Source organism: Pyrgilauda ruficollis, unplaced genomic scaffold, assembly GCF_017590135.1.
Source record: "Pyrgilauda ruficollis isolate IOZ18807 unplaced genomic scaffold, ASM1759013v1 scaffold45, whole genome shotgun sequence".
In the NCBI taxonomy this organism is placed as follows: Eukaryota; Metazoa; Chordata; class Aves; order Passeriformes; family Passeridae; genus Pyrgilauda; species Pyrgilauda ruficollis.
Window position 1 is genome coordinate 568194 of NW_024526044.1, and position 18043 is coordinate 586236.

Here is an 18043-nt window from a genome sequence, read left to right on the forward strand (position 1 = left end):
TCCTTCCTGAACTCCTGAGCTGGCACAACCCCTGTGCCCTGGGTCAGAGGTTGAGCCAACAAATGGTCCTGAGTTTGTTTGGAGTAGATCTTCGTTTTTTGGCAGCTTACTGACTTAGGCACGTGGCCCTGGGCTAAGTGATCACTCTGATATATAGAATTCTGTCTCTGCCAGTGGCTTTTCCTTTGCTTCTTCCCAAAGGCACATGACAATATTCTCTGTGCATCTGCAAAACATCACTAAGAGCCAGATGGGGAGACAGGAGGGAAATATAAGACAAAATGGGATTTAGGGAAATACTTTCTCTTTCTCCCTGAGATTTAAGGTGCAATAAATTTTTGAGTCCTAAACCCTAGAAATGGGGTTAAAATACTCATAGGCAAGAAACCCATGTGGGCTGAGCTGTGCAGTGAACTAAATTTCTACTTGTCCTGTAATAAAAGCAGAGTATTGAAGCCCCAGGTCTGTAACTGCTGCTGGTTCTGAAATGCTCATGTAATTTTGTCATGTAGTGGGAAGAATGGAGCTTTCCCCCTCTTCTTTGAGGTCAGACAAAAAGCAAGTCTTTCTCCTCAGACCTTGCCTGAAAGCAGTCAGCCAATTCTCCCCCTTTTTACTCTCTGAGGGTCAAACTCTTTGATCCCTGCCAGTATCTTTTTCTGTTCTCTTTATCTCACTTTGAGGCAGGTTTTATTACGGGCAGCTGTCCCCAGAGTGCTGGCAGGTACAGTGCTGCAGACAGGCAGGGACACAGATCAATAGCACAAAAACACAACCAGCAACTTGAAGGCTCAGGGGATGCAGCAAGAGACGTGACCTCGTTCCCTCCTTGTCTGAGACCAGAATAGTCAGTTCCCTGTTAGGAAGGGCAAGGGACAGGCAAAATTTTGCTTTCAGTAGTTTGGTTTTGCTTTGCCTAATGTTTTTTAGAAGTTGTGGGGTAGGGGGTTGTGTTCTGCTTGGTTTGGTTTTCACCCCAGATGTAGCACTGTGAAATCCATGCTGTTTGAATATGCAGTGCCCAACTGTGAGCACTTTATTTATTTTTTTTTCTGGAAGTTCCAATTCCTTGAGACTACTGAGGGACTGTACTGCAGTGTTGTGTACCTGGGGCAAGGCTCCCTGAACTCAGTCTTGCATGCCAAAGGAGAGGGAAAGCAAACCTGGACCCATCTGCTGAGCGCAGTGTTGGCTGTCAGCTTGACTCCTGCTGATTATATCATCCTGCTCCTGGGCATACATTTGAGGATACATAAGGTCTCAGTCTGCTTTTGCTCAGAGCTTGTCTGTACTCCTTGAAGGCAAAAGCAATTCCTTTAATCTGGAATGCAATCAAACTTGGGCTTATTAGTCACCACACATGATACAAGTTGCTGTAGGGCTCAGTATGAAAATGTTTCTCAATGCTTTAGCACAAAACACATCTTAGGTAAAAGCTCATTGTGGCAACATCTAAAAGTCTGTCCTGGTATAGAAATGAACTGTAAAGATAATCCTACCAACCCAGGTAGGAAATGCAGCAGCAACTTCTTTGTCAAGATCTGCTTTGCTTTTCCTTAGCAAGGATTCATCTTGCACGTCCCCAGCTCCCCAGCCAGCAGGGAGAGGAGTGATTCCCAGTTCTGAAATACCTGGCATAGCTCTGGGCTCTCCATATGGTACTTCTGGGAGTGGGGAGGCTTGGGCTTTTCCTGAGGCTCCACTGAATGGGGTAGAAATTGGAAATGTCTTCCCAGGCGCCAGAACTCGCTGCCTGCCTGTCTGTTGTTTTCACTCAGACTGACAGGTTGGAAGGTTCCCAGGGAGGCAGCAAGGCAAGCCTTGACAGCAGATGTTATGTGAGAACCAGTGTGCAAGAGATGCCTTGCTCTTGGCAGAAGGTAGATTTTCAGTGATTGTAATTGCACGCAAAGGGTAAAGAAGGTCAAGGAATTAAAGGATTTTGATTGCCTCTCTTTAGCTATCGGTCGCAATAGCTCTTTCACAAGCTGGATTTTTGCTTTCTCATAACAGACATCCCTTCATTGTCCCTCTTGCACTGATGTCAGTGTGCACCTTCCATTAGCTCTGATTAGGACACCTAGAATGCATCTGCCTGAAAGAGGAGTGTTTGCACCTATTCTCTGTGGTGGAAAAAGCAGTGGCAAGTTTGTCTGTTGAGAGTTAGAGAATCTTCACTAGGACAGGGGTAGACTAAAGCAGGTAGACTAAAGTTGTAATAGTAACAACTCCTGAAATTTGCCTTCCCGTCCTTTGTGTATTTTGCACACTTGCAGCCAGCTGGTCCCTTTCTCCAGGTTTTTCTCTAATTTACTCTTTCTGGCTCCAGCGCCTTCATTCGACGCTGCTGTTTGATGAACAGTTTTCAACTCTCTATTAAAAGTTCACTTCAGAGGACTGAGGGGCAGGGGGATGCTCAGACATATGTTTCCCCCATTCCCTTGGGGCACACTTGTCTCTTCCTGTCTTTCCCACTCTGTCTGCCTGCAGAGTGCTCGGGGCAGCCCTGCTCCCTCCTCTCTTGTGGGGCAGCGTGTGCGTTCCCAGGCTGACACAGCACACCTGCCCTCAACATGTGTTCCTCATAAAAAGCTTAATCAGATCCTTCTGCAGCTTGGAGAGGCTGGTGCTGCACATGCAGAACAAGCAGAGAAACAGCAGCAGAGGCTAAAGCCCTGGAACATTCTTTGGGGAATTAGAGCAGTGGCTTAGTGTCATTTTACATCGCTGACGTTTCCCTCCTCTTCCACCTCCCGGATGTAATTTGCAAAGATCCAGGAATTATTGGTATTTCCCTGGGATACAGAGCTTACACCCCTCCTTTGTATTGAAATCAGCAGGCAGGATGGCACTTGGAGCAAGGGTGAAATTATTCCAAATCGTTGGCTTCTGTGAAGCTTCCTGTTGTGTGTTAATTGCTGATAAACTGGGTGAGGTTTGGGGGTTTGACACATCGTTATCAAAGATGCAGGCAGAAGGGAGTTTCAGGTGATTCCTGGAGACTGCTCATTCCACACTCCAGCAGACTCTTCCAGGGGAAAGACTGGACAATAGGAGCAGCATTTCTCCTCCTTAGCTGTATTTCATTCATAATTTATTCTGAAGGTGAGACATGGGGATTCCCATGAGTTCAGTTAATCCTTGAGATTATTTAATTTGAGGTTATTTAATTACAGATAAAATCCTTTGGAGTATTTAATTACAGTTTAGGTCAGCACATAAAAAACTGGAATTCATATTTATGTTGTACATCTCTTCCCCCCTTGCCATTGAGACTCTCCTGTTCTGGCCAGATCACAAGACAAAGCTTCTTTGAATAAAAAGTTCCACTAAATAAATAAGTTTTATTTATTGCTGAAACAGATCTAAAGAAGGAATGGATTATAAAGTCAATAAAAAGTAAAATTTAAACACTAAGCAGATGATTTTGAAACAAAGCCAGGAGATGGAAGGAATCAAAAAAGAAAACGCTCCACTCAATGAAGCTGGGATTAGAGATTTAGGAAGTTCACTTAATTCACTAGATTTTGATTGGTTGGTTTGTTTTTCTGAATGCAAAAAAAGTCACCTTAGTCATAAAGTGAAAAATGTATGGGGTGAGCAGAATGATGGTTGAGGGTTATGGAGCATTAATTTCTGTGCAAAACAAACTTCCCAAGTCAATCACATTGCTTGGCGCTTCTGAAGCGTGAAAAATGTCCAGAGCTTTATCAGGTTTGCTGTGACAGTACAGCTGATAATCGCCCCTGACTCTGCTCATAAACTGGGCAGGTAAATCATTTTCATTGGTAATTCTATCCGGAGTTTCCTGACACAGGTACCACACGAGATTTGTGTCTATGTGTTATAGACTATAATTGCAGTGAGTGGATTTAGGGCTGCCTCTTTGCATGGCTGTTAACCCAAAGCTCCTGCTCTGAGAGGTGATGGGAAATCTGGGGAGGGAGAAGACGTTTCTAGAGTTCCCTTGGAATCAGGGTGTGTATTCAGGGTGCATCTTTCCTGCCTGGTTATGTGTGTGTGTGTAAATTGTGTAAATTTGACCTGATGTAAGAGGCTGGATCTTGCAACTATAAAAATGCTCGAGCAAGTACAGAGGATGTGTGTGAGCACACTGAATTTGTTACTGGGGTTTAAATGCCTTTATGCTGGAGATCAGGATGTGCAGAATGCTGCTTGGACATCTCTCGGAGTGCTGGGACGTGCAGGATGCACTGTGTTTTTCCAAGAGCCCCTGGGCCAGGTCCCGCAGCCCAGGGAGGAGCGGGAGGTTCCCGGCTCCGGGGCTTCAGCACCACGGCCAGAGCCCGGGCCGGGCGAGCCCTGCGAGCCCTTGGGCTGGGAAAGCTGCCCGGGACCCCCGAGCTCCCCCAGCACTGCCCAGCCCACCGCTAAACCTGTCCCCAAGTGCCACATCTACTTGTCTTGTAAATGCCTTCAGGGATGGAGACTCCACCGCTCCCCTGGGCAGCCTGTGTGAGGGCTGCATAACTTTTGATTATGAAATATTCCCCAGTATCCAATCTAAACTTCGCCTGGCACTGCTTGAGGCCATTTCCTATTGTCTGCTTGTTTCCTGGGAGAAGAAAGCCCTTACCTGGCTACAGGCTCCTTCCAGGGAGTCACAGGGAGCATTAAGGTCAATCCTCAGCCTCCTTTCCTCCTGAGCCCCCTCAGCCATTCCTCATCAAACTTGTGCTCCAGACCCCTCCCCAGCTTTGTTGCTCTGACCTGCCCAAAAACTGCCACAAACCTCACAAAAAAACCCAAACAAACCAAACCTCCCAGGTTTTATTGTATTACATAGGAGAAAGGAAAAATCTCTGATACTCTGTTTGGTTTTGGTTTGTCTGTCTTAAACAGTGATAGTTCTATTCTGAGACAGTTCCAAAAGGCAGCAGGTACAATTAGATTGGCCATTGCATGTGGCCAGAGGATTTATGTTTCCCTGTAGCTCACAGGAGCTTATCCTGAAGCAGCCTTGGTTTCAGAAATGCCCAGCAGAGGAATGAGGGAGTCCCCAGAGCTCCCCTTCCTCCACTGAGGTTCTGGGATGTGCTCCCATAAGGCTCACACAAGAGTGAGCTGCCTTCTCTTTTAGATGATTATAGAAAAATCTTCAAAGGAATAGCAGGGTTTAGTGTTGCTACAAAAACATTCCATTTCCTCCCAATAAGGAGTGTTTTGTCAGAGAGAGCTGGAGAAACCACAAATATTGTAAAACTCCCCAGCAGAAATCTCATTATCCTGCCTTTTGTTTTCGGGTGTGATGTATTTTTCTGTCATATTAGAAATGAATGGACTCTACTTTTCAAGCCCTCCCATGCATCATTCTGTCTCCACTTGGAGTGAGTCACTGTGTGTTACAGGCTGACTCTTGTTCCCAGGAATTGAGTTCACAGTGGAAAACAATTATGCCTCACAATAACTTTACTAATGCAGTTACTGTCAACCAAGATCTCGCTAAGTGGGGTGTTATGTAAAGATGTGAAATGAAGGATGGAGAGGATATTTGATTAACAGGAAGAAGGCAAAGCAAAATAAGACCCTGCTGCATCTGGAATGCCCATAGTACCAGGAGTTTGTTTTTCTGTTTAGGCTGAGGAGCACCTTGATAGTGAGCCTGAAGGAGGCAGCTCTGATGCTTTAGAGCTTCTAGAAACTACCAAGTTACTAAAGATTTTGGTGTCTGAACATTTCTGCCAGTACAGAACCATTCTTATGCTTAACTAATTTTCTATCTCATCTGCATAAAAACCACTCACCTTTAATTGGTCACTTACCCCATATGACAGGAATGCTGAGCTGATGAGTTCTTGTCATTGAAATTCTGTGCATTGTTTGTCCCACAAGGCCCTCTCCTGTATCCCCATCACTTCTTACAGAGACTTAACTCAGCACAGTAGTTTCAGTTTCAACAAAGCCAACCCATGTTCTTGCCAATCATTCAAGCAACTGAAGGTGCTGCTCTGAAGGTGAGGATGGTTCTTACAAGTTTTCCTTCTGGAGCTTTGGGTGTGCTCCATCAGTGCCTTCCCTGACACCCACACCTGCCTCCCTCCCTACAGCAAATATGGCTTGGCTCCACAGTGACAGAAATGCTGCCAAGCTGAGTGTAAATAGTGCCTGTGGAAGTTGTGCCCAGTGGGTTCTGACCAGGCTCACGCTGGCTGATGCTAAAATGATTTATTCTCTCTCTTTTCCAGCTGGTGGGCTTTGTGTACGCCTGTTACGTGGTTAGTGTTTTTACAGAAGAAGAAGACAGCTGTAAGTATTTATCAACAGATCCCTTGGCAAAGGGTTTAGTAAATTTTATTTCTCTCTCAGATGTTTGTCTGTCAGGACTGAGCTGCCATCAGACTTCTTTCCATCTCTGCCTCTGTGTGTTATGGCACTAACTACCCCTCAAGGATCAGCTATTTTTACTGTGAGGGTTTTGTTCCCCATGTCACTCTGTGTTAGATGGTGTAATTCTGCTACACTTAGAGCACAAAAAGAGTTTGGTTTTGGCTTCTCAGCTGGACTAAGCCTTAGAGAAACTGGGCAGCTGCTTCTGTTCCCAAGCTCATACAGCCTGAGAATAATGGCTCTGAAATATTACTGCTGTGATTAAAAGCACCTACAACAAAGCTCTCAGCCCAGGGCTCAAGTGGGAGACCTGCAGAGTCTCATGTGCCACAAGCTGAGGATGAAGCAGATCATGAGAGTTCTTGCCAAGAAGCAATCTGACCACTTAAATTAAGAGCAGAGGAAGTGCTGTATTTGAATTACGAGAGGAAGGAGGCAGCTCCCTCGCGTTGGGTACACAAATCTCCTCAGTGACAGTCACTGTGTCAGGGTAAAGACCCACAGGTCTGTGGCACCTGTGCAGGTATCCAGCTGCTCCTGGATTGCTTTGTCCCTCTAAAATGCCCTTTGAGAGCAATGATTTTACAAACAGAAAAATGGATCCGTAAAGTAAATGCAAAGTTGGATTTGTTTGGCAATGTGTTGGGTCTAGGCCAGATTGCTCTGGCAAAGGATCCCATCCAAAGGTTTCACATCCAAGTATCAATTCTTTTAAGGCATTGATTAGGTTTGTGCAAGTAGCTTTGTTGTTTTAAAGAGCAGCTGGCATGGAGGAGAGCTGGAAAACAACAGCTTTGAACTGAATATTTGAAAGTATATGAAGAATGTGTTTTCACAGGAGTGAGAGGAGATGCATTACTTATCTGCCTTGTCCTTATGGTTTTTTCTTCCTTCCTTCCTGGCTGAACTCATTCTCCTGGCTTTATTGATCATTTCTTTAGAGCTTGGCAGTGCACTTAGAGAAGGTGCTACATTATAGTAATATTTTTTAAATTAGGCTATAGCTCTTGTATTAGCTAAATAGCTCCAGTTCTGAGCCCCTGCTGAATATTGCAAAGCAATAACTTGACAGAACTAATTTTTATAGTAGGGATTTGTTAGGAGAGGCAACAACATGGAAGGAAGCTTTATCTAGGAAACACAGAGCTGGTAATTTCAGGATATGTATTTTCTTCCCCACTAACAAATTCACTTTCCCTCCCAGTTTCCCAGCTTGGAGTTAAAATGCCAGCTTGAATAATTAACAATGACAAACCATCAATATTTCACACTCACAGGGGTAGATCCTTCCAGTGACCTGAATAAATTTGAGCTGCGTTTTAATTTTCTCTTCCATTTGTGGTTTCCTTTAAATGTTGCTTTGATATGCAGCATGAAGTAATTATAAGTGCAGAGGCACATTAATCAGGAAGCTCATGCTAACGTGATTTTCATGAGAAAACACAGCAGTTGGGACCTACTAATGCTGAATTGTGGGCAAGAATATTTTAGATGTGCTAATGCAATGTATTGAATCACAAGGAACCACACTTAAGATTTATTTTTTTAAGTGTCTTGGATTTTGAGTGCCCTCATGCTTGTGTGTTCAGATGATAAGACTTGTGTTTGTTCAAGATACTCAGTAGTTACTGAAAACTGCAGTTCTTTAAAGTTTCCCAATTTAGGTGTTCCACAACTGAGGTAATAAAGTTAATGTCTTGGTTTTGTTTAAAATGGCAGCCTGTGCTGTTTTAATTTTAGAGTACTCAAACACTTTCAAAAGTGGCTGAGAAAAGGTAAAGTTTCACTGAAACTCTTTGGGAATTATCCCCACAATTAACTTAGAACCTTTGCAGATTTCACCCATTACCTGTTAGTTGTCCCATCATTGCAGTGTCAGCCTGAAGCTCTCCGTCAAGATGGAATTTTTCAGAATCTGTTGTCCTTAGGTTTCTAAATATATTTTAAGAAGTTTGGATTTTTTTCACATCTAGTATATTAGTAAATATTTTTTCTATTATTTGACCAGCAAAAAACCTCAAACCTCTTCAGCTTAAATTTAAAATAATAGTGCCACCTTCAGGAAAGAAAAATAAACAGGCACTTAAATAGTTAATAAAACTCTCCAGTTATTTTTAAATGGCAGTTGGACAGGATGGTTTTCACACTTCCATACAAAATGTACTAACTTGGCACCAAAAAATGACCCAAGCTGGGTCAGTTTAAAAGGGTTTTGCAAGGCCTGTGAGGTCAGTGACAAATCACAGCACCTGACACCCTCCTGCCCTGGCCAGCTCTGTGCTGCAGCCTTGGCCTGAAGTCCAGGGAGCTGAGACAGCCTTGGAAAATTCTTCCCTGGTTGCTGAGGGAATTGTCCCTTGGAGCTGTCCCCGCCGAGTTACGCTGCCCTCCCTGAGCCCTGCAGAAGGGAGGCATTGTTCCTGCTTGTGCACAGTCAAAAGAAATTCACTTGGCAAGAGGAGATGCAAAAAATACCAGAGCTGGAGATAATGAGCTGGTTGCAGTTCTCCAAAGCTGCTGTTGTCTTGCAGGAAAGACAAGTGGGGCAAGAAAATTCCCACTTTGCTGTGTAACCTTCACGGGGAGGGCTGTGCTGCCAAGCTCTCCCTGGCATTGCTCAGGAGCCGTTCCCAGCTTCCTCCCCTCTCCTCTGGCTTTGTCTGCTCCTCTCACGTGCAGTCACAGCGTGGTTGCAATACCCAAGGGGCTTTTCTGGAGTCTTTGTTAGCTCTGCTTTAAGTTTTGTGTTAGCTGAAATCTCCTCTTTGGCACGCTTGCCCATCCCAGGAATCCATACCTGTAAAAATCACTTTTCTGTTCTGTCATTAATTTTTGTGTTTATGCCATGACATTCACCTTCCTTTCATTTCCTTTCAACTTTCTGGCCATGTTTGTTTGTTTATTTGAGTTTTGATTTTTTTTCAGTTGATTTCATTGGTGGATTTGATCCATTTCCTCTCTACCATGTCAATGAAAAACCCACCAACCTTTTGTTCAAGCAGACATACCTGTAAGTATCATCAGTGCTAAGAGACTCCACGTGCTTCTTGGTTTCATGGCTCAAGGGTACCACAGCTTTGGGTTTTGCCCTCCTTGCAGGTTGATTTCTCCAAGATGCTTTTCAGGCATGGAAGGAATGAACAAATGGACACCAGAAGGGGTGAAGCTGCCCTTTCTTAGCCCCAAAATAATTTTAAGTTCTGTTGCCTCCAAGAACTAAGCCTTCCACTTGTGGGGCAGCCCAAGAGCTCAGCTGAGAGCAGAAAGGGGAGTTGTCCACAGCAGCTTCTGTCATACCAGTAACGAAGGGACACTGTTGAATTCCCATTTCTACCCTGAGGCACAAGATCACAATTTCCCTCTGTCCACTTAAAAGCTGCTTCTTAATGAGATTCTCAAACATAAAGGCAAGTTCTGTGTGTTTAAAGCAGCAGTGAGATCTGATTTTATATTCTTTAAATTGATCTGCAAGAGGCAGTTCAACACATGGAAGTTTTTTACAGCAGCTGCTGAGGGAGGCTGTTTTTCAGGAACAATGTTACCAGAATCCTGCCAAAAAGAAGGATGTGAGGATGGTGGAAAAGAGTGGGGCTGAGGGAAGAAAAACTTCCCTGAGGTAGAGTGGTAGATGTGCCCCTCTAATTTCATAAGGACTTACTGCCCACTTTGTCACTGCAGCACAACATCAGGAATACAAGTAATTTCTGCAAAGCCTGTAACTTTGGGGGTTCTCTAGTGTTATTACAAGGGATGCTACAGGAGATTAAATATTGATTTCTCTCTCATTTTGTCACAGTGGGGTGGAATTTTTCATAGTGTGCAGAAGCTCTGCAGCTTTAAGCAGCTCCCTGATTTACTAGCTGGATGCAGCAGTGTGCTGAAGAAGCATCACACTTTTACAGTACAGGGTTTGGGCTGCTTTTTTCTTAAAATGACCAATTCTGGTGGTGAAAGAAGCTATCACTTCTAAATTAAGATTCCTGTATGGGGAGATTGTAATATGAAGAGAAGTTAGCAATGTAAAACTTTCTTCCAGGGCCTCAGTGAGAGGGGCTGCTGCTCAGGTCCACAGATAATTTTGTTGTTCCTCCCTCCCATTCTTCAGCCCATCACTTCTCTGTTGATACTTTCTTCCAGCACAAAATAATATTTCTTTCAGGCTAACAGAAGGTGAAAACAGCTGCTGAGCTGTAGATAATGCGACCCTCTATAAATTTCAGCAGCCACCAAATAGCAATTTTAGTTTCTTTATTTCAGCCTATTGCCTCTTTTCCATGTGTGTGAATGGGAGTGAGGGGAGGAAGGGATAATTCATTCCCAGGTTATGGTGCCATGGAGTGTTGCAGGCTGGGGCACTGACTGCCAGGTGCCCTTGTCCAGCTGTGAAAATCAGTTTGTGATGACTTGAAGGCAGGTTGTTTGGTTTTTTTAACATTCTCTTCAAGAAGATGTGAAACAAGAAATACATCCAAGTTATTGGAAATTTAAGAAGAGCTAAGGATCAGGAACATGGGGTTTCTGGTTTGATCTCCTTTTTGTTGATGGAAATGCTGAATGAAACCAAATTTATTCTACAACTGATCACTTGGAGCTGACTGCAAGCAGGAACTTTCATTTTAGGATGGCATCACCCCCTTGGCTGCAGTCAGATGCATTTTCTGGGCAGCCACACTTCTCTAACAGGATCACTTTCCTTCATTCCCTAATGGAATTATCCTATTCACTCCAGATTTACCTCTCCTTTTCTGATGAGATCCCATTCTTTCTGTGCCCTTTCCTGCATTTTTCTCAAGTCTGTCTTCTTATCTCTGAATTTATGAGTTTTTAGAGATTGAGACCCCACAGAACAATTACATGAGTGTAATTCAAACTGTGCACGCCAGTTCTGGCCTTCAGCTTCCAGCCACAGCACTGACTGAAGTTCTTAAATACCTTTGCCTCCTGCCAGGAGGAAAAAACACCTCCCCAAACTGTTACTGATAATGCTTCCACACCATAATCCAGGGATGTCCCAGCTTTATCATAATGATCTCCCTGACCTCAGCTTTCAGCCTCCAGTCAGTAGAAAACCTCACAAATATTTCAAATCAGGCGTTATTTTTTCTATTTAAAAAAGACACAAACAACAATCAATCATCATTTTGTACTGTTGTTTACAAAGGTAAGATTTTAGAGTGCTCATCTCAATTCCTACCTTGAACACTCACACAGCAACAATGGTATTCTAAAATAAAGTTATTGCTGTTTCAAGTTCCACAACTGCTGTTGTTCACATTTTGTTGACTCGGGGGTTTGGTTGTGATAGTTACTGTTTAAAGTCACAACCTTAAGTAAAAGAGACTCAAACTATCATGAAAAAAAATTGTTCTGGAAGTTTTACTGTACAAAAGAATTGCTTAACTCACTGCTGATTACCAATCAAGGCACCACACTATTTAATAATAATATATTAGCACTCTTGATAGAAGACATGTTAAAGTCTTCAGTGCCTGAGGTTCTGTGTCAAAGTACTTGTGCAAAGGACAGTGAATCACTTCTGGAAAGACAAAGTTGCTCACCTGAGGCTAAAAGAGTATTTCCAGTGAGTTTTTAGGAAGAAAGGGTTGAACAACTCTTTCTCCTCCCTCAGCTGAAGCACAAGTTCAGGTTATACCTGCTGGCACCACTGTCTCCCCTTGTGCTGCACAGCTCAGGACCTCAGCTCTGCGTTGCTTTTCTTCTTGTTTGTTCATTTGTAGTAACAGAATCCTCATCACTTGAGGCAAAAAACCATTTTTGCACCAATAGCTGGAAGTGCTGGCCAAGCCAGCTTCGACATTTCTCACTCAAGCTGTTCTCTCCAAGGCCCTGCAGTACCTGCCAAGTACCCAGAGCATCCTGAGCATTTGTCAGCCCCTCCTGCCTGCTGAATCCTTTCAGTTTCCTGACATCACTCTCCAAATTTGTTTTGGAAAGCAGCACTGTGCAATCTCAATTATAGAGCAGAATAGCCTCAAAGTGTGATTTTGTACACAGGGTAGTGCTAAATCAAGAACCTGCTGGATGGCAGGAGGTGCTCTCTGTTTATTTAAAAGATACAGGGACAAGCACTAGGTCTTCTTGCCTTTCAAGACTGTGTTTGTAAGGCCAAGCAGTGAACTGCACCTTTGTGAGGCTCCAGCCCCTAACGCTGATGTGGCACCCAAGTACTGCATCACTTTAGGGGCTTCAGAGCTTTAATTTGATTTGTGGAGTCGGATTTTATGGACTTCCCTGAGACCTACGAGGGGAAAGGGCCCTGTGTTAACACAGGGTGTGACTTTTATCAGATGGAGACCTCAGTACTGACAGGGCAGCCACAGGAGGCACTGGTTAACTGAGGGATCTGAGGCTCCAGTTGGCAATTGCTCACCTTAATGGTCCCTGATCAATCTTTTGTGGGCCACTGTCTGCTGGCCAGAGGCACGAAGCAGCTGTGAGGATGAAAGGACTTGTCCCCATACAACCATCATCCCTTACTGGGTTCTTCAATACACCAATGTGTACCAGCACACAAATAACATTAAGTTAAAAAGTCAAAGTCCAAGATTGAGGCACTGGGATAAAAAAGAGGGGGAGGCAAACTCCTTTAGAATTGTTTTCCCACCTATCTTCTCCAAACTTTGACAAGCAGAATAATTTACAAAGGAAACTTAAACAGGAAAAAATCCCACTTTGTTCTGAGGAGAGAAAAACCACAAAACAAAACACTTCTGCTTCTCTTTCTAGGTAGACTTTTTCCCAAACAAACAACATGAATTTGCAAACTCTTTTGATCATCCTGAAGCTGCGTGTGTAAGAGGTGATGTTTCAGCCAAAAGCATTCACTCACCTTTACTGCTGGCTCCAAAAGTAGATCTGCTTATCCTGCTGCACCTACACCAAAAGCACATCACTGCAATTTCAAGCAGCTCCTTTATCCTAAAGATGACCCTTAGCTTTTTAAGTTTCTAACCAAATTTTATGCAGCTCCAAATGCTGAAGATCCATAGATCTAACACTTGAGCCTAACTGCAGCATATTCAGGTCTGACATATGCATTGCATTATTTCCAGACTTGAAGCCTACTTAACCACATTACTTGTAAGCTCTCAATCCTATTCCTCATCTGTAGTCAATCATATTTAAAAGTCCAGAAGAGGAAAGAAAAAATTGTCCTCATTATTTCCACACCATTTCTGATGCATAAAGACAGCCATTGAGCACTTACTCCACACTCACAGCCTGCCTTCTCCTTTTTTCCTCTTTTATAGGCCTGCGTAAGTGAAGAGGAGCCAGAGGATGGATAAACCTTGCACTCCACCAAAGGTGCTGCAGGAAACAGTCCCCTGGGGCCTGGATCTTTGGCAGAGGAAATGCAGGATGGTGAACTCCACTCCATTTTTTCGTTCCTTGTCTTCTTTTCAAACGCAATGAATGTACATCAAAGAATGGCCACACAGTTGGTTTTTAATCCTCCAAGTGCCCTGACGAACCTTTCCTACCACGGTCTGCTGGTACTGGCCCAGAAATGGCACAGGCCTAAAGACCTCTGGCAGAACAAGTTCACCAAGAGCCTCTCTCAAGAGCTACAGTTGAAGTTGGAGCTGCTTCCTTGTGCCCTGGATCCAGAAGGAAGGAAGCACTGCGTAACACCCTGGGACATTTCATATTTTCCGTAGTTAGTTTCCTCCCTTTTTCTGAACAGAGCCTAAATCCCCTAACACAACTTCATCTCCTCCCTGCCTGTATAAAATGAGGTGGGGGCTCTTTACACTTGAGTTACTTAGGCATTGTTGGGTTCTAAGTTATAGGTGAGAACGTTTCCCTCCTTTGTCCCCACCCAGCCAGGACCCCCTTGCTCGCTCTCTGTAGACATGGCAGTTGGCTTTTGTCCTGGAGCTCAGCGTTCTGCGGCCCGGCTCCTGTAACGCTGAACAGCTGGAAACTACTGCAGCCATCAGCTCTTCACTCTCACGCAGCTTCACCCCGTTCCAGCCGGCCCAGCCGTTCTTGGAGCAGCTGTAGCTTACTCTGGGTCTGCCCAGCTACGTTAAATTAACCCTGGGGTAGCTGAATCCTGCTGCAGGCTCTGGAAAAGGCCCAGTTCCTCATGGAGCAGAGGTGGGTTTGCACCTGCCTTCTTCACCTAGAGCCACACCTATTCCATGGTAACAGCCTGGTGGAAGAGCTTCATTTATGACAGGCTTTTTGAGGGGAGGGAGAGGGCTGAAGGGGGAATACAAGTGTAATTAAGTTGCATTAATGAGCTGCAGCAGTTGATTAAAAAGAAGAACAAAACCAAGTCAGTTTGGTTAGCTGTGTCTCCCAGCATGTTAAGTGTCAAAAGCAGAGGAGGAGCAGTTGTCAGCCAGCCCTGGCATTTTTGGGCTGATACTTCAAGTGCTGTTGCAATTCATTATTGTCTTGCCTAATTTGTTTGGGATTACGTGGCATTTTTTGAGAAATGCTCTTCAGAAGGGTCAAGCTTGAAGCCATGCTAGGGAGAAGTGTGAGGGAAGAATTAAAAACAAAAATAAAAACATTAAGTGCTAAATGAAAGAATGATGCAGCTTTTTTTTTTTTTTTGTCTCATTCCACTGGGCCCAGGAAGCAAAATTGTCTTTTATAAACCCAAATGTATAAGAACTGGGAGAGTATTTTTTTGCTTCTGTGCAACTTCTATTCCAGATACCCAAACATCCTGAGTTCTGCTTGGGTGCAGCTGCAAGTAAAAATGGTGTTTTCTGTAGGGTGTCTTTTCCCTTCTTTTAGGCACCAAAATCCACAGCTTCTGACTGAGAAAAACAGACAACTAGTTTCATCCTAGTTTAATACCTCAAAGGACAAAAGCTCAACCCTGATAGCTCTGCATGACAAAATACACCTACCTCCTTTATTACTAATATTGTATCACTACCAAGTTAAAAAAATACCAATGAAATACAAGCTACTCTCCATTTTGAGATACACACAGCCATGTGCACACACTTAGAATTCTTTCTCCACCTCTCCTTTATTCACTTTCTTTCTGGATCATACTCATTCCTGTCTGCCCACCTGATGTTTCCTGGAGAGGCAGAAAAACAAAAAGGAGAAGAAGAATACACATCCTCTGTTCAATGATATTTTCCCAGGAAGGTTTCCATTTGTTTGGGTCTTCTCAAATTAATCTTTCCTTTTCTCATTAAGCACTGACTTCACACATTTTGGGTTTAATATGATTTCTTTTCCTCAGAGAGAGTATTATCAATCAGATACCAGCAGTCTTTGTCAGCCTTGTTTGGGAACAATCAAAATTCAGCACAGGTGGTGGAAAAAGGACAGTTTCATCTCTGAATACCTGAAACATTTTACTGGTAGTTTCAGGAAGCAATTCCTCTAGATGGTCAGAGGAGGGAACTTTGGGAATTGAGATCTGCAGGTTTTTAACACTACACCTCTCCAACTGACCAAGCTCTGATGCCACTTTCACCAATTAAACTGATCAAAACCACTTACCAAGCACTCTAAAGAGATAAAGCATCAAACTCTGCACTTAACAGCCCCTTGGCTTTAATACCCACTGGTAAAGATCAATGAAATAAAAGTGTGATGACTGAGTCACTTCAGAACTACCACTCAGTTGTTCATTGTAGCACAAAGCACCAATTAACAGAGGTAAAATAAACACCAAGCCCATCTTCAGGTAAGCCTATAACACACAGTATCAATGACTACCATTAATCATAATTTCAAAAAAAAATGGGTCTGAGAAGAGGCAAAGCTACCAAGGGTCATATTCCACACTTAATTATCTCCTCCAGGTTTCATTAGCAGAGCCATTACTCCTGAGAGTCCCTCTCGTGGTCTGCTGGTGCTGGACTCACTCTGAGCACCTCAAGGTGACAGAGTGACGGTGCTCTGTGAGGGCAGGGACTGCCAGCCCGTTCCACCCCATCCCACCCATCCTCCGTGTGATCCAGGAGCAGTGAAGGTTGTGGGTTCCCTTATCTCCAGTTTCGGAGTGCCCTCTGTTGGGGACAGGCATCGCTGGAGATGCTTCTCAAAGAACAACGTGGTACCTGGTTCTGAAGGGACATTTCCCTGCAGGAAAACAAACCAGCTCCTCCCTTTCCCTGGGGTGGAAAGGCCATTCACCATTCTCACACTGCAGTTCCAGTCACACCCGGATGAGTTTGGGAGGAATAACACTGTTCCAGCACTGAGCTGGTGTCTTCCCTTCTCAGATTAGCACATCTATTTAAACTATAAGTTTGTGCTGTATTTATAGAGGCAAAACAAAGCCAATGATATCCTGAACCCAGACAAGACCTAATTTGGCATGGTGGTGACATTCTGTTCCCTAGGAAAGCTGCTGTCTGGCAGACACCCAACCAATTCCTCCAAGAGTTGCAGAGTTTAAACCACTCAAATCATAATTCCTCTCATCTTTGCCAAGAACTGTGCTAATATTCCCTTCTTCTGAGGGCAGGGATGAAGAGAGCTGCCCTCCCATGGGATCCACAGATAATGACATCTTAAAGTGACTCACAGGCAAGCCCCTAAGCTGTTTGGCAACCAGAGCTGGAACCAAAGAGAAGCAGTTCCAGAGCCACAAATACACTAAAGAACCACCTACCAAAACTCTTTGTAGAGTTCAGATCAGAATTATTCTGCATTTGCACAGTTTCATGTATCAGATCCTTATTTTCCTTCATCCTTATCCCTTCTTTTCCAGTTTCAGAGAATCTGAGGCTGCCCCTGGATCCCTGGAAGTGTCCCAGGCCAGGCTGGACAGGGCTTGGAGCAACCTGGGGCAGTGGAAGGTGTCCCTGCCCATGGCAGGGGGTTGGAACAAGATGAGTTTTAAGGCCCCTTCCAACCAAACCATTCTAAGGCTCTACAAACCACATGTCTGGTAAATTCCAAAGGATACTAAAGGATGGTAAGAACTGCTTTTCTTACTCATGCCCATGTAGCACTGAAGGACAGATGTGATTTACAACCTGATGTCACTCCAACATCCTATGGGACATCACCACACCCCTCCCTCAGTGGGGAATTGTACTAGAATCAGATACTCAGACCTCTAAGTTAAATAAAGGAAAAATTTTATTCCATGAAAAAGAATAGTTTATTTTTAAAAAACTTATTTCCTTTCCCTTCACTTAACAAGGGATATTGTGGATGAAACTTACTCTCTTTGGCTACATGATAGAATATTCCATTTTAAATGAGAATCACTAGTTTAGCCAGCAAACAGATGTTCTAAAAAGGTGTGTTTCCAGAGCTTTTTTCTACCAGGACAATACCCAACAGCCAGGGAAGATCTCCATAAGAAGCTTCTAGGAGACCATCCAGTGACCCTGAGCACAGAACATTCCACCAGGGGAGGTCAGCTGAGAGCAGAGAGCTTGGAGAGTTAGGCCAGACTCTTCCACTTAGTTATGCAAATTTGAGTATTACTGAAATGTTTCATCAGTTGCTGAAAATTCAACAAAAAGGCGAGGGAAAAAAAAAAAAAAAAGCAAAAAGGGAAGAAAAAGATAGATTCTCCCTCCCCCACAACACATTGTTGCCGAGTATTCTAGTCCCAATGGAATGCATTTTGTACAAAAAACACTCCCATTTTCAATCAAACTTCCTGAAGGAATCTCTAAGAGAATAATCTCTAGACAACTGCTAAGTGAGAAAAAACCAGAGTCTGCTGAAAACA

General features: G+C 43.8%; 1 protein-coding gene across 2 annotated transcripts in view; it reads left to right on the forward strand.

Annotated features, from left to right (window-relative positions):
* NKAIN4 (sodium/potassium transporting ATPase interacting 4) overlaps positions 1 to 14903 on the forward strand; it is a 50814-nt gene extending 35911 nt beyond the window's left edge. The window contains exons 5-8 of one of the 2 annotated variants that reach the window (XR_005956052.1): positions 6207 to 6267; positions 9274 to 9358; positions 13096 to 13168; positions 13620 to 14903. Coding sequence is in view for 1 of the 2 variants with exons in the window: in XM_041478521.1 (XP_041334455.1) it covers positions 6207 to 6267; positions 9274 to 9358; positions 13620 to 13629 (156 nt within the window). In the remaining variant the exon portion in view is untranslated. The remainder of the gene's footprint in view (positions 1 to 6206; positions 6268 to 9273; positions 9359 to 13095; positions 13169 to 13619) is intronic. The other variant, XM_041478521.1, reaches the window with a different exon arrangement.
* The last annotated feature ends 3140 nt before the right edge of the window (positions 14904 to 18043 follow it).